The sequence below is a fragment of the Mobula hypostoma genome, chromosome X1, assembly GCF_963921235.1.
Source record: "Mobula hypostoma chromosome X1, sMobHyp1.1, whole genome shotgun sequence".
NCBI classification, from domain to species: domain Eukaryota; kingdom Metazoa; phylum Chordata; class Chondrichthyes; order Myliobatiformes; family Myliobatidae; genus Mobula; species Mobula hypostoma.
In genome coordinates this window covers 19,651,940-19,676,221 of record NC_086128.1, presented here as the reverse complement: position 1 = coordinate 19,676,221, position 24,282 = coordinate 19,651,940, and the positions used below count along the sequence as shown (strand labels likewise).

The 24,282-nt window shown below is 45.1% G+C and overlaps 1 protein-coding gene across 5 annotated transcripts in view; it reads right to left on the bottom strand.

The window, feature by feature from the left end:
• Positions 1-24,282, bottom strand: part of LOC134340532 (formin-like protein 3) — a 184,364-nt gene that overhangs the window by 70,615 nt on the left and 89,467 nt on the right. For 4 of the 5 annotated variants that reach the window (XR_010016573.1, XM_063037873.1, XM_063037874.1 and 1 more), the window contains exons 5-6: positions 10,521-10,604; positions 8,317-8,469 (exon numbers count right to left, since the gene is read on the bottom strand). Coding sequence is in view for 4 of the 5 variants with exons in the window: in XM_063037873.1 (XP_062893943.1) it covers positions 8,317-8,469; positions 10,521-10,604 (237 nt within the window). In the remaining variant the exon portion in view is untranslated. The remainder of the gene's footprint in view (positions 1-8,316; positions 8,470-10,520; positions 10,605-24,282) is intronic. The other variant, XM_063037877.1, reaches the window with a different exon arrangement.

Below are 24,282 nucleotides of genomic sequence, written 5' to 3'. Positions count from 1 at the left end.
TGGATGGGCTGCATACCCACCATAACATAGCCACCAGGACTAAGACCTTTTCCAGATGGTGACAGGGCAGTGATTCCCATTCCTCTGGCAACCTAGATGACTAGAACAAAACTGTGTTAAAGATTTCCACACTAAAACGCTTTGCTAATGCTTGCAGTCAAGATCACACACAAAGTTTGGGCTGCTTAGGTGAGGAATGCAATAATTTGCTTTAATATGGTGCCTCTAACATATCAAAGTACCCCGACATGTTTCATAGGAGCACTACGAAACTAGAACAATAATGATAAGGACAAGTGATCAAAAGCTCATAAGAGACACAGGTCTAGGGAGGGGATCCAAAGCTTAGAAGAGTTACTAAAATAAGGAATTGAAGAAACTGCATTGTTACAGCACCGTTGGTGACCTCAGAGTATCCCAAAGCTATTTATAGCCGTTCAAATATAGTCAGTCGAAAGTGTAGTCACTCTGTATTATAGGGAATACAGCATCTGGTTTCTGCAGAGTAAGAATCCACAGTCATATAATCTGTAGTGATATTTGCACAAGGTTAGGGTACTAGGGAGGACTTCCTGTGTTATTCAAAATGGTGTAGCAAGATCTTGCACATCTGAGCAGGTAGTTCCTCTATTTCATGTCACATTTTTTGGAGACAACACCTTCAACAATGATGTACTCTCTCAGCGCTGCACTGTGTGTGCCAGCCTAAACTCTTCTGCTCAAGTTATTGAGTGGGTCTTGAGCTCGTAGCTTTCTGACTAAGGAGAGATAATGCTGCAAACTTTGCCGTAGTTGACACACCTCGAGGCCATAACCCAAAGATAGAGAGGTGAAGCTTGGAAGAAGCCGCTTAAATACATCCCTCAGTCTTCTGGGGTCCCAAGCACTGCAAGTCAAGAGCAACAACCCTACATACTGAAAAACTACAAGATTAATTCCTCTCACAAGTGGAACAAACAAGCCTGGTTGGAGCCAGAGCAAGAAAAGCATTTGAGCTCCAACATCACTGCTTCAATGAAACCCAAACCAGGCAGCAAATAGGATTCGCCTTAATTAATTAATAGGAATTACTTTTATAATTCGAGGTTGTCTAGGCTCAATGCAATTTAAGGCTTCATTTTACAAGCATAAAACCAAATCCAACATTCAATGCTTCTGCCTTGCATTTTGTTGGGGAATTTCTCATGTGTAGGGTGAAGCAGCTAGGAGTTCCTGGAACAGAGACAGGCAAGAAATCTTTGGAAAATAGAACAGGCCAAGAGTAGCAGGAGGAGCCTCTTCTGTCTTCTCGGGGTTGTTGTTTTCCTAGTCAGGGTACAGATTTGCACGATGAGAAAAGGGAAAATACTCAGACACAAGACAAAGTTTCTTTGGGAGTTGTAGCAACAAGGCTCAGGAAATTGCTCTTAACAAGCGTCGCAAGCGTGCTTTGAAAACAAGTGGCAACATTTCAAATTTACATCGGTGGTGCGCAAGTGGAACAGGTCAAAAGCTTTAAGTTCCTCGGGGTCAATATCACAAATGACCTGACTTGGTCCAACCAAGCAGAGTCCACTGCCAAGAAGGCCCACCAGCGCCTTTACTTCCTGAGAAAACTAAAGAAATTTGGCCTGTCCCCTAAAACCCTCACTAATTTTTATAGATGTACCGTAGAAAGCATTCTTCTAGGGTGCATCACAACCTGGTATGGAAGTTGTCCTGTCCAAGACCAGAAGAAGCTGCAGAAGATCGTGAACACGGCGCAGCACATCACACAAACCCACCTTCCGTCCGTGGACTCACTTTACACCGCACGCTGTTGGAGCAGTGCTGCCAGGATAATCAAGGACACGACCCACCCAGTCAACACACTTTTCGTCCCTCTTCCTTCCGGGAGAAGGTTCAGGAGCTTGAAGACTCGTATGGCCAGATTTGGGATCAGCTTCTTTCCAACTGTGATAAGACTGCTGAACGGATCCTGACCTGGATCTGGGCCGTACCCTCCAAATATCTGGACCTGCCTCTCGGTTCTTTTGCACTACCTTACTTTCCATTTTTCTATTTTCTATTTATGATTTATAATTTAAATTTTTAATATTTACTAATTTTTACTATTTTTAATATTTAATATTTGTAATCCAGGGAGTGGGATGCGCAGAGTCAAATATCGCTGTGATGATTGTACGTTCTAGTACCAATTGTTTGGCGACAATAAAGTATAAAGTATAAAGTCTGAGATGAAGAGCTTGAGTGGGCGAAACCTGGGAGGTGTAGCCAGAGGGTGAGAAAGCAATGGGGTTGGTGATGTCTTGACAGAACCAAGGGGTGATGAACTCCTCAGCCTTTCACTGGTGAAGGCTCAACATCTGTCAGCGTCAAGGTGTCTCAGAGCTTGATGAGCGTAAACCTGCTCAGCTAAACCTTTTTGATTTAATCATGGGTCCAACGCTGGCAGGTCATTTGTCTGAATTATATTTTAGTGGAAAACCAGGAGGCAAAGCCCTTCCTGGACCATTTCAGTGAATGGCCCCACACTGCTAACACAACATGGCTCACAGCAGTTCTGAGAGCAATCTGAATGGTGTCTGGCTTTACTTAATTCAATCTCAGGAGGTGACATCACCGGCAAGACCAGCATTTATTGCCCATTCCGAATTGCCCTTGAGAAGGTGGTGGTGAGCTCCCTTCATGAATCGTTGCTCTGCTTCTGCTCTCACACAGTGCTGTTTGGGAGAGAGTTTCAGGGTTAGACCCAGCTGTGATGAAAGACTGACGATAAATTTCCAAGTCAGGACAGTTTGTGACTTTGAGGGGAACCGGAAGGTGGTGATGCTCCCATTTGTCAAGAACTTTTGTCCTTCTTCATTTACAGAATAACAGGTTTAGGAAGTGCCGTCAGACTAGCTTAGGTGAATAACTGCAACACATATCAAAGTTGCTGGTGAATGCAGCAGGCCAGGCAGCATCTCTAGGAAGAGGTACAGTTGACGTTTCAGGCCGAGACCCTTCGTCAGGACTAACTGAAGGAAGAGTTAGTAAGAGATTTGAAAGTTGGAGGGGGAGGGGGAGATCCAAAATGATCGGAGAAGACAGGAGGGGGAGGGATGGAGCCAAGAGCTGGACAGGTGATTGGCAAAAGGGATATGAGAGGATCATGGGACATGAGGTCCGGGGAGAAAGACAAGCGGGGGGAACCCAGAGGATGGGCAAGGGGTATAGTCAGAGGGAGAAAAAGGATAGTGAGAGAAAGAATGTGTGTATATAAATCGAAGAAAGTGTCCCAAAGGTGTGGAAGGGTCTGGGATAGGGACACCAAATACCTCCTCATGGCGGAGAGGGTCGCCTTCAGAGCTTGACGGGAGAAGCGGCGAGAGGCAGAGTCAATAAAATGTGAGTACCTGGGATCCTCAGAAGGTCCAAATTGAGAGGCTCGGAAACGAATGCTAAAGCCAACTGGAGTAAGGTGGCGTTATCCCTGTTGTTTGTTAGGTGAATAACTATTCTATTTTGTAGTCAGTACACACTTTCGCCAGCAAGGCACCAGTGGCGGAGGGAGTGAGTGCTGGATGGGGTATGACTTAAATGGAACTGACACAAGCTCTGCCCCAGCTTTCTAAACGGTGATGTTAAGGGTTGGACAAGTACTCCTGTCAGGCTGGCTAGAAACAGAGAGCTGCAAGCTCCTGGGGAGAGGTGCTGTTTATTTAATTATTATTTGACTGGACAGCTTTCCCCTTCATTGCTCCATCTAGTCATCAGGCTGTAGACCATAACACTGGACAGCACCTTGTGCTCTTCCCCCAACACATCCCATTACATACCATCACCCTGATGGATGTTGAACTAAGCAGGCGAAAAGATCAAAGTCCGAGAGTGTCACTGTGTCTGCCAGTGGTGGATGCACAGAAAAAGGAACAGCAGCCCGTGCCACGTGATTGGTCGAAGGGAAAACGACCACCCATAGACAATTAGTCAATTGAGCAGTTATGATCCATCAATATGCCCCCTTGTTGCACCACCAGAATATCTAAAGACATGACCATATGTTGGAAGGAAAACACACGCTGCATAAAACTGGAAGGTCATAAATAACCCACCACTGTCATCTCCGTGGTATTTAATATCATGATCTCAAAAACCAAAACCACAATTATAAACTTCACAGTGATGCCAAAACAACCATTGGAGACCCACCTATGGCCAAACACAGGTCTTTTGAGCACATGGCCATTGGAATTGAGGAATTGCAGGGAAAACAGTGTAGAATGACTGACCTGAGTGCCTATTTTGATTGGACTTTGCAGCAGACTCCCTACCCGTTCCACTGAATGCCTTTGCAGGCCAGCTCAACATTACAGGAGCCAGCTGTGCAGGACCGAGACCCAGGGGTTGCGCAGAAGCCGATGATAAATAAAAGGGCTTGCTAGGTAGCTGTCACTGTTATTAATTTCACTTATACTGAAGAAAGTCAGGCTTTTCCAATTTTAGGCCAAGCACGGGCTCCTGCTCCATAGAAGGCACACATGACATAATTTCAAACATACTCTGACGTTTAAAAAAAATCGGAGCAAATTGGCATGAACTTTGGGTTGGCTCAGGGCAATCTGAACTCGGCTTCTATGGGTGGTGTCGCAAAGGCTGATAGAACGAAAGGGAGCACGAGTCAGGAGGACGCACAGTACCAGGCCCACCTTCTGAACAGCAGTTCACTCCAGCAGATTATGAGGCACCAACATTAAGAAATGTACTGTCAAGACATCACGGCAACACTCTCCAACGCTTCCACACCCCACCCCCCATGCTGGGGAGGGAGGAGGCTGAGTCAGAACGTCAATTGGAAGAAATATGCTGTGAAGCAACCACTAGGAATTGAGTTGTTTAACATTAAAAGGCTCACAGCATAGCAACTGGCCCTTTGAGCCAGCAGGTCCACACCAATCATGAGACACACTTTTACATGAATCAGGCACTAATCTCGATTTTGTTCTCCTCACATTCCCATCAATTCCTCCCCTCACATTCTTCAACCCACCTACTCACCAGGGGCAACTTACAATGGCCAATTAGCCTACCGACCCACAACCCTTTGGAATGTCGGTGGACACTGGACCAGCCAGGGGACACCCATGCGGTCACAGGGAGGACATCCAAACTCCACACAGAGAGCGCTGTAGGTCAGGGTGGAACCAGGATCTGTGGAGGTGCCAGGTAGCAGCTCTACACCTGCACTACTGGGCCTCCTCTACACTTGGGGAGATTCGTTTTCTCCCAGCATGTGATGCAATGCTTCTGAGCAGTAGAAGATACTTCTCAGGGAAAGCAGTATTAGCATAATTCCAAACATAAAAAAGTCTGCAGATGTGGGAAATCCAAAGCAACACACACAAAATGCTGAAGGAACTCAACAGGTCAGGCAGTGACATTTTGGGCCGAGACCATTTTTCAGTCTTCAAGAAGGGTGTTAGCCAAAACATTAACTGTTTACTCTTTTCCATAGACATTGCCTGATCTGCTGAGTTCTTTCAGCATTTTGTGTGTGTGTGCACTTGTGCGTGTGTGTGTGTGTGTGTGTGTGTGTGTATGTGTGTGTGTGTGTATGTGTGTGTGTTGCTTAGTATAATTGCAAAGCACCAAAGGCCATAAACCTAGAAGAGAGACAAAAAAAATCTTCAAGTTAAACATGTGGGATGTACAAGAGCTCTTTCCCAAGGCAACTGTAGTACAAAGTTCCTTACTGATTGGCCGGAGGTTTTGTTGAGCCCACATTCCATGAAATGGCAGGTATCGGCACAAAACTTCAGCAGCACATACAGGAGGCAACAGGCAAGTTATCAGCACATTGTAAAGCCAAGATTCCAGGGATGCAATGGTTTAACTCCTACTCACTTCCATCCCCTTTGGGTTTAGCAAGGTTCAATACAACTCCTGTCTTCATGGTGGATCACTGGCAGTGGCCCTGTCCCTTTAAATGATCTGTCAAACTGGGAGCACAATGGTTTTGGCTAGTAGCTTGAGAAGGTGACGAAACCTTTTGACATAAAGTCAAGCAGAATTCCTCATGTTTGAGTATTAAAAAAAATTGTAGTGCAGCCCCCATTTGTCTTCAAGTTTGACAGTTCTTATATAAGCACATACCACACATAAACCACACACATACTGTACATAAATATACATTAAAACATGTTTAAAAGGAACATTGCCACTTTTAGTGTCCAACCGTTTTTTGTTTGCATTTTGCTGGATCTGGAGCAAGTGGATCACTGGGATTGACATTCCACTACAGTCTTGATAAGTGCAAGAATTTCATTAGTGTCCTTTGAACTTTACGTTCATATTGGTGATGCACTCATTCCTTTATGTTTAATACAGTGACTGGGAGAGGGAATGATGACCTCATCACTTGTCTCGTGTTGCACCTCTGGTGTCTATTCCTGGAGGTTTCAACGCAAGACCTTCCAACCTTCAACTGTTCTAATCACCATGCTCGCTGTCATTCAAAAGGGTGGTTAGGGGCAGGCCAACAGAGTCTTAATGACTGGAGCTCTTTTAAGGAAGCAAAGGAGGGATTTATGGTTCTAGGAAGGGCTGCCCTTGATCCACTTGACTGAGGCACAGCAAACATCCCTTGTCACTGATGTCCTTTAGGGAGAAAAATCTCCTGCCCTGCCCCAGTCTGGTCTCCTTTTAAATGCCCTCTCAGTCAAGCATAATTAAAAATGTACAAAAATATTGGCATTGCCAGTGATGCCACATCATGAGAATGATAAGATCTTAAAAAAGATCAATCAAAATGAATTCTCTATCCAAAGGGATGAGCTGCTGAGTAGGTTCAAGACAGAGTGATAGATCATTTGATATTAGGGGAATCAAGGAAATGAGGGTGGTGGAGGAAAGTAGGGTCAGCCTTGATCTTATTCAGAGCAGAGCATGTACAAGGGGATGAATGACCTTCTCCTGCTTCTTTTGGGACAGCCACTCTCTGAGTGCCGGCAAAGCAACACTTCCTTTACTGACGTGCCCTTTTAGGGAGAACTGTATTTACACCGTCTTATCAGTGGGTTCACTTTGCTTTGCTGCACAATAGCCCAGGGTGCTTGGAGTGGGGAGAGAAAATAAAAGGAAATGCTCATTTCTGATTGCCATGCTGCTCTCCAACGGTGGTGCCCTGGCAGCCAGAATAACGGGCATGTGGGACTGACTGCACATCTGCTTCACAAAGTACCCATGTGTGCTCCAGACGCTCGTGCTAGATCTTTGCTCCTCGCCAAGCCGCAGCAGTAAAAGCCAAGGCCAGGGCTGGACTGGTGAATCCAGCACAGAGGGTGAGTGAAAAGGGCAGAGTGGGCTCACCGAGACGGTGGAAGGCCTCCCTTTAGCTCGCCGTTTGCAGACAGGGTGTCGAGCCACCAGTCTGGGCTGTTAAAATAACTGCAAGTCTATTGATGTGCAAGCGCTGCACCAGTTTGACTGAACACGTGGATTGATGTTCTCCTGAATAATCTAAATCTGCGTAAAACTGTCGAGGCACCCAGTGTCCACTCAAGCTGAGAAGCAGCGTAGGGACAAGTCAAAACTAAAGCTCTGTCCGGAAAAGACCTATCTCAGCAGTGTGTCCTCTGCTGAAACATTGTGAGCTTTATTTTCTATTTGTTTCCATTTGGCTTCTAAGAACTAAAAACTGATAAGTAGGGAGAATTTTGCTTTGTGAACTTTATGTCCACAAGGACACGGATTGACGTGACCCAGGCCCATTCCTCAAGGTGCTGACATCAGCTTGGCCTGAAAATGAACCCAGATACCGAAGTATAATCTACAGTAGTGATATTTACTGAGAGGCTGCAAACAAGCTAACAGCACTTTCACTGAGCTTTGAACAATACTCCTCTCATTTTGTATTCATTTTTTCAGGTTTGGGCAAAATCCACATTTATTGCCAGTTCGAAATTGCTCTTGAGAAGGTTGGTGTTGAACTGGCTATGAATGAGTGGCCTACCGGCGCATTTAAAGGTCAACCATATTATTGAGCCTGGAGTCACATATAGGGCCAAACTCAGCAACGATGGCAGATTTCCTTCCTGGAGGATATGTGTGACCAATTGGATTTCTTACAATAATCAGGTAGCTTTCATGGTCAGCATTACTGAGACTGTTTTTTTCTCCAAATTCAGATGATTAACTGAATTTCAATTGTACAGCTGCTGAGGTGGAACTTAATCTCAGGTGTCAGGATTAGTTTTTTGTGCGGGAAGGAGGTGAGTAGGTGACGCTGATCTTTCTGCAGCTGAACCTAGTAGTCATTACATCCCTGGCGTCTGTTAGAAGCCGAGCCGTACATACCGTAAGATAGATTGCCTGGCAGAGCGAGAGAGGCTGTTGCTGAAAGCCAGGGGCAGGACATTGCTCTGGTGCAAATCTTCTATAGACCTGCCCCAGGTTTTTGACTTGTCGAGTGCACCATCATCACCATTCTCCACAAGGTCAAAGTCAAACCTAGGTCACAATGGGATAAAAATCTCTTTTGGTCACCCCCATCCACAGTCAGTTAACATGTTTCCCCTTTGAGGACAGAAGCTCCCATCCATCTTCTTCCACTATACCAACAGGAAGAGAATACACATTCATTAAAATGGTTGCTGCTAGAAGTTTAGGTGAGGATCAAGGAGATCGCCAAGGTGGGATTGTCACTTTGGAAGAGTTGTACGTGCTTTTGGACCTTGCTGTCATAACACCAATTCCAGCACACTATTTCTCACCAGTGGTCATGCCCCAAGAATAAAACCCTTAGAACCATGCCCTGGAAAAAGCCAGTTCAAGGCAGATGGGCTTCCTGCAAAATCTACATTGCAGCTCAACTCCGCCTGGTAGTAGAAGCCAATTTCAATGGGACCAAATTTCAGGGGAAAGGGAGATGTACATCAGGGGATTCACATTCCACTGCAACCAAAGGCAAATTTGTACCCACTGGCCTTTCCGACGCGCAAAATGTGCCCAAGGGAGCTTCCGCTGTGGAAAAGCATGGAAGTATGGAAAGTTGGTACATCGACAGCAGCAGCTGGATGGGAGAGGGCACTTCGGAAACAATGCACATTCAAAAGATCCGGTTACTGAAAGCATCGAAGAATGGTGAGAGGCTGCAAAGATGAAATGAAAACAGAGCAGTAAAACAAATGTCATTAGTAGTTAGTAAGCCCTCTGGAAACAAAATCCAAGCAAAGTTACCAATGTAAGCTCACACAAATTTTCTCTTTCTGTGGGCTGTTTGGGAGTGTATCATAAAGTCTGTGGAAGCTACATAGAAAATTTAATCTCCAGTTCCTGACAAACAAAACATAATGTTCTGATTTAAGATTTACATGAAAGAGCTGCCAATTTTGAGGGATGTATCTCTTGACCTCTGAGTTTTGCTGATAAACCAGTGAGTGTGAAATGTAACCCGAATAAGAATCAACTCGCCTGGATTTGGCAAACCAGAATGTGGGTAGCTCCAAAACCCTTGGTGTGTGGCAAGCGTTGACCTGTATTGTATTTCACACCCAGAGGGTCATTGGTGGGAGGCTTGTGTTATAGAGAAAGGTTTTATTGCTGGAATTGTATCTGCTGGAATTTAGAAAAGTGAGAGGGAACTTGGTTGAAATGTATTAGACCCTTGAGGGGTCTTGATAGTGTCGATGCAGAGAGCACGTTTCCTCTTGTGGGATAATTTAGAACTAGGGGTCACTGTTAAATTTAAGGGGCTGCCCATTTAAGACAGAGATGAAACTTCTTTTTTTCTCTTAGCAGTTTGTGAGTCTTTGGAATTCTCTTCCTCAAAGGGTGATGGAAACAGAGTCTTTGAATATTTGTAATGCACAGGTAGTGAGGTATTTGATAGGGGTGAAAGGTTCCTTAGGGTGAATGGTACTGTAGGGTTAAGTTACAGATAGATCAGCCACGATCTTACCAAATGGCAGATTGATCTCGAGGGGCCAAGTGGCCTAATTGTTAGGTTTCCATGTCTGTCACCAAAGTGAGGAAAGTTAACCTGGAAATCTGCTGTGGTGGAAGTCACCAGGGGGAAGCCCAAGATGGATAAACGCCCCAAGGTAGATGTGAGATGCCCAGGTGCACAGAGTGTAGCTGGTGGTTGGTGGGAATTAAATCTGTTCACAGGTGGTGAATCCTACATGGTGACAGGATTAGCCTGGCCGGAGATGGATACCACAATTAACACTGCAATTTACATATAAAATACCACAGATGTGCAGAAAAATAACACTCTCCTTGCTACTGGGCCACCCAAGAGGTAAGAGAGCACATTTCCACACAATTCACTTACCGCAAAAGTATTCAAGGGACTTTAAATTGTTTAGGTTGCCTTAATGAATCCACTCCTAACATCTGTTGTGCCCAACTTCTGGTGTTGAAAGATTTCAAGGACAGCAAAGATAAGAAATGAAAAGCAGAGAATGAAGTCTTTAACAGAACTGAAATTTAAAACATGATGCGTGAAACAACCAAGATGGATAAGTGTGATACCAGATAAATCTCCTCAAGCTACTTACATGACTGCACATTGTGCAAAGGAGAGATAGTCCACCAGGACATTGAGACCTTGGTTTTCATCGTTTAAAAATTCTCTAACCCACCTAGAAAAGAGTAAAATAGAATTAATTAATGCACTGTCAACCTTGTGTACATAGGCTGATTCTGTTCCTTTGATTTGACACTATTACATGTGGCAGGAGTGAAGAATTATTAATATTTACCAGTGCAATATTACTGCCTCCAACCCACCAGACTTGGGATAAACAGCCTGTGTGGGCTAAAGGCAATCATAGAACTTAGATCAGTACAGCACAGGAGGAGACCATTCAGCCCATGATGTCTGTACTGACCGTGATGCCAAATTACATTAAACCTATCTAGCTGCACATGGTCAACATCTTTCCATCCCCTACATGCTCATGTTAGCGACTAATAGCCATGGATTTCACAGTTCAGGTAGCAACCACTCTCTGGGTAATAAACTTGCCCAACACATCTCCTTTGAGCTTTCTGACCTCACTTTGAAGCCATCCCTCTCGTACTTGACATTTCACTGGTATCTGACATATGGCAGGTCATGGTGCGGTCAGGGACTGACTTGCAATTCCCCCTCCTTTCTTTTATGACTCTCCACTCAACCTGCCTAGTGTGTGGCTTGTGGTCCCCTCTCTCTCCTTTCCTTACCTCCCTGGACACTGAGTGTGACACTGACATTGACACCTCACTCCAAGATAACCTTCAGGCCAAGCACCCTTACCATCTCTTAGATCAACTACTTCTACTTCTGCAACATCATTTAACCATTCCTGTCTCTCTCATCTGCTGCTGAAACCTTTCCTCACATCTTTTCTTTTCATTAATCCAACACATTCCTGGCTGCCATCTATCAGTCTATCATCCATAACCTTACATAGCTCCTAAGTCTCAACTTAAATCAAATCTTATTCACATTAACTTACATTTACACAAAAGCTCAATTAAAAAAAAACTCTCATCCACATTTTTGAGTTTCTCCATAGTCTCATCTCTCCATAATTCCAACCTCCTCCAGCTTTAAAACCCCCCAATAGATCTACATGCTTCTCTGATTCTGGTCTCTTTAATTTGCCTGGATTTTAGACACTCCACTATTGGGGGCTATGCATTCAGCTGCAAGTCTCCCCTTCCTAAACATATCTGCCTTCTTTGGGATTTTCCCTTAAGCCTAAATCAACTGATCTGTTACTCTACACTGCCATCATAAAGAGCATCCTCACATCAGCCATTACTGTCTGGTTTGGTGCAGCATTGCCTCACAACATACAAAAACTACAGCGAACTGTCAGGTCAGCTGAAAAGGACATTGGCTGCAGTCTACCATCACTGCAGGACTTGTATGTGTTCAGGACAAGTCAAGTCAAGTCACTTTTTATTGTCATTTCAACCGTAAACTGCTAGTACAGTACACAGTAAAAACGAAACAACGTTCCTCCAGGACCATGGTGCTACATGAAACAACACAAAACTACACTAGACTACGTAAGACAACACAAAAACTACACTAAACTACAGGCCTACACAGGACTACATAAAGTGCACAAAACCGTGCGACAAAGAAGCGGGCAGGAAAAATCATTGTGGACACAACCCACCCAAAAAATTGCCTTTTCCAAAAACTCCCTTCTGGAAAGTGCTATTGGGCTATTAAAACAAAAAAAACTTCTCACCATTTTGACAGTTTCTTCCCCTAGAAAGTTAAACTGATCAACCATTCTCGTCAGCCTCCTCCACCCCACCCCCCACCCGCTCTGTCTATTACTCCAGTCACTGCACTGTACTGTAAACACTTCAAACGTCATTTTATAATGTTGTAAATTCATGCTGGTATTTATGTATGTCTGATTCCATATCCATACTTTAACCTCTAACTTTATTTTTATATGATTTTTTATTCTTTAATAATTGCTGAATGTTGTTTTGTTGCATGTCACTCCCTGACCAACACGTGACAGCAAATTCCTAATACATATAAATGTATGTGGTGAATAAAGTTCTGTTTAAATCCTTAAAGTTGATCCTTATTTCCTTGTGGAGATGGTACAAAGCACATGGAATGCATACTACATTGTTCTTAGACCATAAGACGTAGGAGCAGAATTAGGCCACCTGGCCCAGCAAGTCTGCTCCGCCATTCAATCATGGCTGATCCTTTTTTTTGCTCCTCCTCAACCCCAGTTCCTGGCCTTCTCCCCGTAACCTTTGATGCCGTGTCCAATCAAGAACCCATCAATCTCTGCCTTAAATACACCCAGTGACCTGGCCTCCATAGCTGCATGTGGCAACAAATTCCACAAATTCACAACCCTTTGGCTGAAGAAATTTCTCCAGATTACTGTTTTGAAAGGGCGCCCTTCTATCCTGAGGCTGTGCCCTCTTGTCCTAGACTCTCCCATCATGGGAAACACCCTTTCCATATTTACTCTATCTAGGCCTTTCAACATTCGAAAGGTTTCAATGAGATCCCCCCTCATCCTTTTGAATTCCAGCGAGTACAGACCCAGAGCCATCAAACGTTCCTCATAAGATAACCCTTTCATTCCTTTAATCATCCTTGTGAATCTCCTCTGGACCCTCTCCAATGCCAGCACATCTTTTCTAAGATGAGGGGCCCAAAACTGTTCACAGTACTCAAGGTGAGGCCTCACCAGTGCTTTATAAAGCCTCAGCATCACATCTTTGCTCTTGTATTTTAGACTTCTTGAAATGAATGCTAACATGGCATTTGCCTTCCTCACCACTGTCCAAGTCTTTCTGCATCCTACCTGTTTCCTCAACACTACCTGCCCCTCCACCAATCTTTGTATCATCTGCAAACTTGGCAACAAAGCCATCTATTCCATCATCTAAAACATTTATACACAGCATAAAAAGAAACGGTCCCAACACCGACCCCTGCGGAAAACCACTAGTCACTGGCAGCTGACCAAAAAAGGATCCTTTTATTCCCACTCACCGCCTCCTACCAATCAGCCAATGCTCTAACCATGTTAGTAACTTTCCTGTAATATCATGGGCTCTTAACTTGGTAGCAGCCTCATGTGTGGCACCTTGTCAAAGGCCTTCTGAAAGTCCAAATATACAACATCCACCGCATCCCCTTTATCTATCCTACTTGCAATCTCCTCAAAGAATTCCAACAGGTTTGTCAGGCAGGATTTCCCCTCAAGGAAACCTTGCTGACTTTGTACTACCTTGTCCTGTGTCACCAAGTACTCCACAACCTCAACCTTAACAATTGACTCCAACATCTTCCCAACCACTGAGGTCAGGCTAACTGGTCTATAATTTCTTTTCTGCTGCCTTCCTCCTTTCTTAAAGAGTGGAGTAACATTTGCAATTTTCCAGTGGTCTGGCACCATGCCAAAGTCCAATGATTTTTGAAAGATCATTACTAATGCCTGTACAATCTCTAACGCTACCTCTTTCAGAACCTTAGGGTGCAGTTCATCTGGTCCAGGTGTCTTATGTACCCTTAGGACTTCCAGCTTTTTGAGCACCTTCTCCCTTGTAATAGTAACTGCACCCACTTCTCTTCCTTCACATACTATAACATCAGGCATACTGCTAGTGTCTTCCACAGTGAAGACTGATGCAAAATACTCATTTAGTTCAGCAGCCATCTTCTTGTCCCCCATTATTATTTCTCCTGCCTCATTTTCTAGCGGTCCTATATCCATTCTCATTTCCCTTTTATTTTTAACATGCTTGAAAAAGCTTTTACTATCCACTTTGACATTATTTGCTAGCTTGCTTTCATATTTCATCTTTTCCCTTCTTAGGAATTTTTTAGTTGCTTTCTGTAGGTTTTTAAAAACCAACCCAATCCTCTATCTTCCCACTAATTTTTGCTTTGTCGTATGCCTTTCCCTTTGCTTTTACAATAGCTTTGACTTCTCTTGTCAGCCACGGTTGTACTATTTTACTGTCTTTTCCTATGTATGAGGAACTATGTAAGTGAAAAATAGAAAAGGAGATCATTATCAGCTGACATTGTTGCATCATTGGATAAATACCCACAACGCATCTGTCCCAGGGGCAAGAGCCCAACATGAGAATGTGGAGTTACAAAGCATCAGCCATGATCTTTCTGTATAGGAACGCAGGCTTGAGGGGCCTACTTTTTGTATAATGTTCCTGTGAAACATCTTGGTGGTTTGCTGACATTAAAGACACTATAAAGTTGTTGGTTCATATTCAACCAAATATTTTAAAAAATGGGAATAGGATGAGGAACCAGGATTACTCTGATGTAAACAGGATATTTAAGCAGAAGTAGGAATGGAAGGACAGAGATCTTGGAAGGTCACAATGTTGAAAGAGGGTGAGAGGGCGAGACCACAGAAGGATTTGACAACAAGAAGAAGAATTTGAAAAAAACTGGAGGCATTTAATTTTAACATTTAAAAAAGCCAACTGCTACAAGACAGGCAAGACCTCTCCCAGAAGACACGGCTGGTTCTGGACTGCAAGCAGGAGCTCTTCCAGTACATCCTGCCTCTCCTGAACAATCACAAGTCTGTCCATTTTCATTATCGAGAAGCGGCAATAGACTGTCTGTTCTGATTTGGAGGAAGCAGTTCATTTCCTCCCATCACCCCACCCCCACCGCTCCACCAGCTCACGCTAGCAAAGTGAAGCCCAGGAGCTGTTTTTCACATCTGTGCTGGCGCTGTGCACAGTGCAGTGTGCGGCCATTTAACTTCAGCCTGTTGATTCTGAATGCACCTATTGCCTGAAATAGCTGTGCCTGTAATAGGCAGGAAATGGAGGCCAAACATCAGATAGGATGTGTGCTGCAGGCAAGCCTGTTTTTTGTCATGTATAGATTTGGCATGACTTGGACTCACAGATGTTGCTGCAGCCCATTTTGATTTATTTGTTATAAAGGAGAATTATCCCCTTCTTGGTTGACTGATACTGCCCCTATTTCATCCTGCATCCTTTACCACCAGCTTCTATTTCCATTTGTCATCTCGGCAAATGTGATGCTGCCCCCCCATTTAAAAGCATATTATTTCCTTCAGCGATGTATTTTTTTCTAATTTGATTAAGTAAGAATTAAAAGAATTCATACAGTCACCCTAAAATAAACAGCTACTTTGTTGATTGGGTAAATGCTGCATCTGGTGTGGTGACTCTGGCAAACAGACAGGACAGAGTCCCAGTTTAACTGCAGGCCCATGTTGAGTTCATCCATTTCAGACTTCTAATGTACCGCTGACAGCCTTGACAACTCTGAACTCAGGAAAGGAAGACAGAAACCATCCAGGGTTAGTGACTCCGACAGTCAACCAGCAAATCCCACTGGGAGGTGCTCGTGTGTGGATGACAGTGGTGGAATTGGATCCAACAGAGACACAACAAATAAAAACAACACAAAATGAATATGCTGCTGTTAGTCCTGACGAAGGGTCTCGGCCTGAAACGTCGACTGCGCCTCTTCCTATAGATGCTGCTTGGCCTGCTGCGTTCACCAGCAACTTTGATGTATGATGCTGCTGCCAGCAGAGTTTCAAGTACTGGACAATTGTCTCCAACCCACAAGGCTCCTCTGACAAAGATGCAAAAGTCGCAAGTGGACCCTTAGGTCAGCCTTCCCTTACTGTAGTCTCCTCAACATGCCTGCTCTCTCCATTAACTTGGCCAGCTTTTGGTCCAGAGAACCAAGCAGGCCTGGGCTATTACCATCTGCCCTGGAAGACTCCCATTACTTCTGTGGGGTCACACCGTCTGCCTTAGTTATCCGACTGGGATCAAGATGGACGATTGAGGGTGCAGGAAAATGCATCTTCTCTGTAAAGATTGTCAATAAACCCGCAACACAAGGAGGGTGAGGGAGCTCCACCCTCCTCCCTGTCCACTTCCAGGGCTTCCCACTGAAGAGGGTGCAGATCAGGTAGAGAGGAAAGGGAACAGGATGCAGAGCCAAGGTGACAAGACGAGGTCAACTGCGAGTGGGACTAATGTGTGTCCGTTCCGGAACTCACATCCTATATCAACAACATTCCGAATTATTTTTATTTTGGCATCATCTCCTTCAACCCACAAAATCTGTTTATGCTGTGTGCAGCGTTTTCAACAGACCTTCCCAAGCACACTGGATACATGTTTATCTGCAAACAACTCAGCAGAAAAATTCTTAACAAAATGCTACACACTATCACTTGTAAGGAGATACAGAACACTTCCTTGAAGCACACTTTCCCTTTGCACAATTAAAAGCAGAGGATGCAAAAGGTGGAACAAGAAAAACTTTAAGTATAATAGTGAAATATAAAGTTCTAATGAGCAGTAAAGACTGGAGTCCTTTAGAAAACAAAAAAAATAAGTTGGGAGTGAGGGAGGAGGCTAATTAATACATAACCTTAATGTGTGACCTTTCTGCAAATGGGTTCAGTTCACAGGCCACCCTGATGGCAATTAGGCACAATTTGTCAGACGATGCATTGGATTGTTTCCAAATGATTTATTGAGGACTGTGATGTTGTTCTCCGATGCAGATCCCTTTCAAAAAGAAAATCCTTACAACAAGGGCTCAGCATAACCCAGACCCCTGTCCTGGTCTAATTCAGCGCTGACTTGCATCCCAGATCCTTGTGGGGTCTTAGTGCGCTGATGAGGAGCAGTGATGAGTTGAGCCAAAGACCACAGCCCCTTAGACAGGAACTTGTGTGGGAGCAGTGGTCTAGCCAAATATGAAATGCTTATCATATATATACTTTTTCTTTGAGATATACATCTTAGATCATTTGGGGCTGATGTTCTGCAATGAGTAGAAATATAAGATAACATTCCAGTCATGTCCATCCATCAATGCTGATATGTGGGCTGAACAGTGGGGTTATATGAAGCTTCACAGAAATGCAGTAAAGCACAGAGTACAGCATAGCGCTCTCTCAGAAGATCAAGGGGGATAAAATTGGATGCAGGCAAAAAAAACAGGTGCATGGAAAATGATGCACAATTAAATCCATCAGTCTTGAGCTTTGCTCCCTCACAAGCTCAGCAAGGAGTGCAGATACCCGGATGTGGAGGCGGAGTTAAGATGGCACTAAATGGCGACCCCTTTGCTTGCATCTTTGGAAACAGCTCTATTTCCATCCTTAACATCTTTATTTTTCCCTTCCAGGGTTCTTTTGAAGACCCTGACCTGGAGTTACACGCTGACTTCAGTTCTTTGCGGGAATGGGACCCGTTCTTGGGGTTTCAGGACTGGCGGTTGTTCGGTACGCCAAGGGTTCGGCCTGAGAGTCTCGATCATGTTTGGAAGCCTAAGCTCTCAGGGCTCTGGAGACAGGCAGATCGAGGGCCAACGTCACAGCAGGAGACCCATGTGTCATCGGGGAGTCCAGAAAATCTTTCGCTGTGGGCCCGAAGACCCGAGATCTTTGCGGTCTTCAGGCACAGAGCTGGTAAGAAGTGACGAAACGGACTTTTAACATCGTAAACTAGTTTGTTGTTGTTATGTCTCCCTGCTCGCTGTGAAAATGGGGGATACCTATCTCTCACTTATTAGGGAGAGAGAGAACCTGTGGTTTGTTGAATGCCGGATGAAATGCGATAGTCTTCAGGGTAACTGCAAGTCTGTGTCTTTGCTATGGCTTAGCTCACGCTTGTGCTGGGTGGCGGTGCTGATGCTTGCTTTTTTTTGCCGGTGGGGGGAGGAGGGATTGTTGCTCACTGCTTCTTACGCACGGGAGGGGGGAGCTGGGGTGGGATTTTGGGGTTCTCACGTTTAACTGTCATTCATTCTTTGGGGCACTTCTCTGTTTTCGTGGCTGTTTGTGAAGAAAAAGTATTTCAGGATGTATATTGTATACATTTCTCTGACATTAAATTGGACCTTTGAACCCTTGAGATTTGTCAGTGTTGAGCCCAAGTTGAAACCAAAGAAGGAATTGCATTGGAGGTGGAGATGGTGAAAGTGAGTGCACAACCTGGGACAGAGGCTTTGACTGAGGAAGTACCCACGTACCCTGTCCTACTCTAATCGGGGATTGAGGAGTTCTCGTGGCAGAAGGAAGTGACTGGCCATGGAGTCAGTGCCAGGAGTCAAGCTACGAGGATTTGGATGCAAAGTCAATAACCTTACAGGAGTGTTAAAATCAGTCAGTGCATCTTCAATTTTATTTTTATATAATTCTTTATAATTGTTGAATGTTAATGTTTTTGCTACATGTCGTGCCAACACACCATAGCACACTTCTAATACATGTAAATGTACATGTCGAATAAAATTGATTCTTGATCCTTAAAAAATGCCAGCCCCCACCAACTGCTTAACTCGTTGCAGATACAACTCCGAGCATTTTGTCCTGCTATGCAAGCCGTCTCACTCTCTCAACTAAATAAACAAAAAACAATAACCCTACAACTGATCCTTGAGGAATGCCACTATTCACCTTGAAAACGACCATTCACCATGGCCTCTGTTGTCTTTTACTGAGTCAACCTATTGCAGAAGCTTTGGAATGAAAAGAAGCACCCTAGCTGAAGGTACACCATTCCTGTAGATGTCATATCATCATTGTCGTCATCATCATCATCCACTCGTTAAGTTCAAGCAAAAGCCCTTGGAAATCAATTAGCAAATTACATTTATTAATCAGTGCCATCTTTAAATAGCTCTGAGTGAGTTGGGTGAGCAGACCTGACCTGGTGAAAACATTCTGAGAAGGGCAAGAAAATTCAGCACGGCCCCATTGACGGTCACCAAGTTTTAGAAAGCATCCTATCCAGATGTATCACAGCTTGGTAAGGGAACTACTCTGTCGGTGACTGCGAGAAACTACAGAGAGTTGTGAACAGAGCTCAGTACATCACAAAGCCAAGCCTCTGGTAGATGGGCTCTGTCTATAGTTATTGGCTGCTTCCGGAAAGCAGCCAGCATAATGAAAGACTCCTCTCCTCCCACCCAGGACGTTCTCTCTTCTCACCCTCCCATTGGGCAGAAGATACCAAAACTTGAAATCACGTATCCCCAGGCTCAAGGACAGCTTCTGTCCTGGTGTTATAAGAAAAGACCTCGCTAATTTTTATAGATGCACCATAGAAAGCATTTTTCTAGGGTGCATCACAACCTGGTATGGAAGTTGTCCTGTCCAAGACCGAAAGAAGCTGCAGAAGATCGTGAACACAGCACAACACATCACACAAACCAATCTTCCGTCCTTGGACTCACTTTACACCGCACGCTGTCGGAGCAGTGCTGCCAGGATAATCAAGGACACGACCCACCCAGCCAACACACTTTTCATCCCTCTTCCCTCCGGGAGAAGGCTCAGGAGCTTGAAGACTCGTACGGCCAGATTTGGGAACAGCTTCTTTCCAACTGTGATAAGACTGCTGAACGGATCCTGACCCGGATCTGGGCCGTACCCTCCAAATATCCGGACCTGCCTCTCGGTTTTTTTTACACTACCTTACTTTCCGTTTTTCTATTTTCTATTTATGATTTATAATTTAAATTTTTAATATTTACTATCGATTTGTAATTCAGGGAGCGGGAAGTGCAGAATCAAGTATCGCTGTGATGATTGTATGTTTTAGTATCAATTGTTTGGCGACAATAAAGTATGAAGTATAAAGTAAGACCTCTTGTATGATAAAAATGAACTCCTAACCTCACAATCTATCTTGCTGTGGCCCTTGCATCTTCTTGTCTACTTGCACTGTGCTTTCTCGACTGGACATCTACTGCCATCATAATCAAACCCACTCACAGCGTAATCTACATGCACTGGTGCTGCACGCAGCCATACGCTCCTTAATTTGGTGACCAAAGGTGTGCTGACAAGCAATGGACACCAGACTGGAACCAATCTCAGCATTCAATATACCCAAAGGTAGGCACCACCAAGTGGAATTTTGTGTCTCAAGACTCTGGCAAAGAGACCCATTCAGAGCATCAACCTGTCGTTCCCTCTGTTGGATGCTGAGTGGACTTGAGCGGGCTCGAATTCCCAACAACAATGCCTGTGTCATGATGTAATCCATTATCAGAACTTTGAGAGCATACTTTTACAGCAAAGTATGTTTAATTTTTGACAAGGCCACTGGAAGTAAAAGGCACTTCAGAGACTGAAAGCAGGCGTGCTAAAAGCAAAACCCCTACACAGAGGGAGGGCATTGGGTTCATTTTCTAAACACAGTACACATTCCAAATATACTTAGGGCAGGAGCTTCCGACAGGAGATCTGCAACAATCCATTAGTCCTCTTGTACCACTGCTGTGAGAGTGCCTTCCCAGGCCAGATGCAGACATACATCTGATCTCCAAACATCCTGCTGAGAGGCCTATGCAACAATGCAATGAGTACCCTGGTACTCCGTCATCTGCAAGGGGATTGTAAGACGAGAGCAGTGTTATCACTGCATCCCAAGGATTCGGCAGTCTGCAGGAAGCCATTGTATTGCAGATAATGTGAGGCTTTTCCTCCCTGCTATTTAAACCCAATCTGCTGTGTAATTGAGGCTGTACAAAGGCATTTCCGAAGTATATTTCCACCATTTGCTAACTTACTAACTCCACCCCAACCACCATCCCCCATCCCGAATTTCTTGCAAGCCACCTTCCTCTTCATTTCAGCACCTCCCCAGCTTAACCCTTCCACTGCCCTCGTCATTTGCCAGTCTCTAGGCCTGCAGTTATTGCTTATGATTTATTTTGCTTGTGCAGTAATTAGATATAAAGCTGCATCCTGACTGGGGCTTTCCCACCCATATAATGCACGATAGCTCAGAAAGCCAGGAAGAGAATTACTTTACCTATTTCACTTACAACCTGTGCCGCATCGAGTCTTATGCCAGATCTCAGAGCAATCCGATCCTCCCATTAATCTCCCTGTAGCCTTTTCACTTCCACCTGCCCATCAACTCTCACTGGTCCCCCAACTTCTCAGCTACACACTTGGAGGCAATTAACCTACCAACCTGCATGTCTTGGGATGTGGAAGGAAAGTGGAGCATCCGGGATAAACCCTGACGGCTGCAGAGCAACAACGCATCGGGCTGCTGGACCGGCTTCGCTCGCCTCCGCGCTGGACTGACACCGCAGCTGATTCGGGGACTCTACAGCTCACTTCCTGTGTATTATTTGTTTACTTTGTGTTTACTATTTGCACAACTTGTCTTCTTTTGCACATTGGATACTTGGCAGTCCCTGTTGTGCATGGTTTTTTTTAATGGATCCTAATGTGTTTCTTTGTCTTGTGGCTGCGTACAAGAACATGAATCTTAAGGTTGCACATGGTATACATACTTTGTACAAGAAATTTGAACTTTAAACTTTAAACACAGTCACAAGGAGAACATGCAGACTCCACGCAGACAGCTGAATGGAATACGGGTCACAGGAGTTCTGAGGCAGTGCCACTACAGAACCCCTTGGTGTAGTGATCCACATTCCCAGAGCATTACAGCTGATGAAGAATTTTTGAAGTATGGTCTCTCGTCATGTACGAAATATAGCTGCCAAATCACAGACAGCAAGATCCTATTGCAAGCAATGGGATTATGTCCAGATAATGTTGAGATGCTGACCTTTAGAAAATTATTGTCTAGAACACTGAGAATGCTTCCCCTGATATCCCTCTGAAAGGATACATAATGGTTTTTACATCCTGCTTGGTTGCTGCTTTTTCTGATAATACAACTCAGCTTACTTTTGTGCTGATAATTCTGCAGGAGTCAAACCCCAAACCTCTTGACCCAGATGCTCCCCACTGAAACTTACAACAAATTGCCATATGCTGGTAATTACGTGGAACACAGAACAATGGTTACAGCATAATCATGCTTTGCTACAGGAAGTGGTTGAAGCAGAGACTATTGCATCTTTAATGATAACACTGTTTAATATTGAATGAGAGAAAGGTGCGAGAGGAGAGAGAGAGAGCGCGCGTGTGGGAGAGAGAGATGGGGGAGGGGGAGAGGGGAGAGGGGGAGGGGGGAGAGAGGGGAAGAGGGGGAGAGAGGGGAATAGAGGGGAAGAGGGGAGAGGGGGAGGGGAGGGGGAGAGAGGGGAGAGGGGGAGGGGGAGAGGGGAGAGGGGGAGGGGGAGAGGGGAGAGGGGGAGGGGGAGAGGGGAGAGGGGGAGGGGGAGAGGGGAGAGGGGAGAGGGGGAGGGGGAGAGGGAGAGGGGGAGAGGGAGAGGGGGGAGAGAGAGAAGGGAGGGAGGTGGGAAAGAGGGGGGAGAGAGGGGAGAGGGGAGAGGGGAGGGGAGAAGGGGAGAGGGGGAGAAGGGGGAGAGGGGGTAGAGGAGAGGGGGTAGGGGAGAAGGGGGTAGGGGAGAAGGGGGTAGGGGAGAAGGGGGTAGGGGAGAAGGGGGAGGGGGGTAGGGGAGAAGGGGAGAGTGGGGGAAGAGGGGGAAGGGGGTGTGGAGAGATAAGGGGGTGTTGGGAGGGAAGGGGGAGTGGGGAGAGAAGAGAAGGAGAGTGGGGAGAGAAGAGAAGGGGAGTGAGAAGGGGGAGTGGGAAAGGGGAATGGGAGAGGGAGAGGGAGGGAGAGGGAGAGGGGGAGGGGGGGAGGGGGAGGGGGAGGGGGAGATTTTGTCTTTACTTCGGCAAAGAGCTGGGCACAGACAGATTGAGTTAATTTGTCTTCTGTGCCGTGAGCCTCTGTGCGTCCAATTTTTCTATTGTTTTTAAAAAAGTTTAGAGACTGGTTTTGAAAGTGAAAGAGTTGTGTCATCTGTGATAGTGCTCTCCCGTCTTCGGTGGAAAGATGTGGGTTCAAGTCAGACATCAGAGACTCGAGCACGCAACCTTGGTCAACACTCATATGAGTGCAGAACTGAGAGAACACTGCACTTTTGGAGGTGCTGTCTTTCAGTTCAGGCATTAAGATCCCTATGCTATTTGAAAGAGCAGAGATATCTCATCAACATCTCTCGCTCACAAACATTCAAAACAAATTCATAAAATACTAGAAAAACTCAGTAAATCAGGCAGTATCTGTGGAGTGAAGAAAGGTTATTTTATTCTCTATTCGTGGATGCTGCCTGACATAGAAACACAGATACATAGAAAACCTACAGCACAATACAGGCCCTTTGGCCCACAAAGCTGTGCTGAACATGTCCCTACCTTAGAAATTACTAGGGTTACCCATAGCCCTCTATTTTTCTAAGCTCCATGTATCTATCCAAAAGTCTCTTAAAAGACCCTATCGTATCCGCCTCCACTACCATTGCCAGCAGCCCATTCCACGCACTCACCACTCTCTGCGTAAAAAACTTACCCCTCACATCTCCTCTGTACCTGCTCCCCAGCACCTTAAACCTGTGTCCTCTTGTGGCAACCATTTCAGCCCTGGGAAAAAGCCTCCGACTATCCAAACGATCAATGCCCCTCATCACCTTATACACCTCTAACAGGTCACCTCTCATCCTTCGTCACTCCAAGGAGAAAAGGCCAAGTTCACTTAACCTGTTTTCATAAGGCATGCTCCCCAATCCAGGCAACATCCTTGTAATTCTCCTCTGCACCCTTTCTATGGTTTCCACATCCTTCCTGTAGTGAGGTGACCAGAACTGAGCACAGTACTCCAAGTGGGGTCTGACCAGGGTCCTATATAGCTGCAACGTTACCTCTCGGCTCCTAAATTCAATTCCACGATTGATGAAGGCCAATGCACCGTATGCTTTCTTAACCACAGAGTCAACCTGCGCAGCTGCTTTGAGCGTCCTATGGACTCGGACCCCAAGATCCCTCTGATCCTCCACACTGCCAAGAGTCTTAC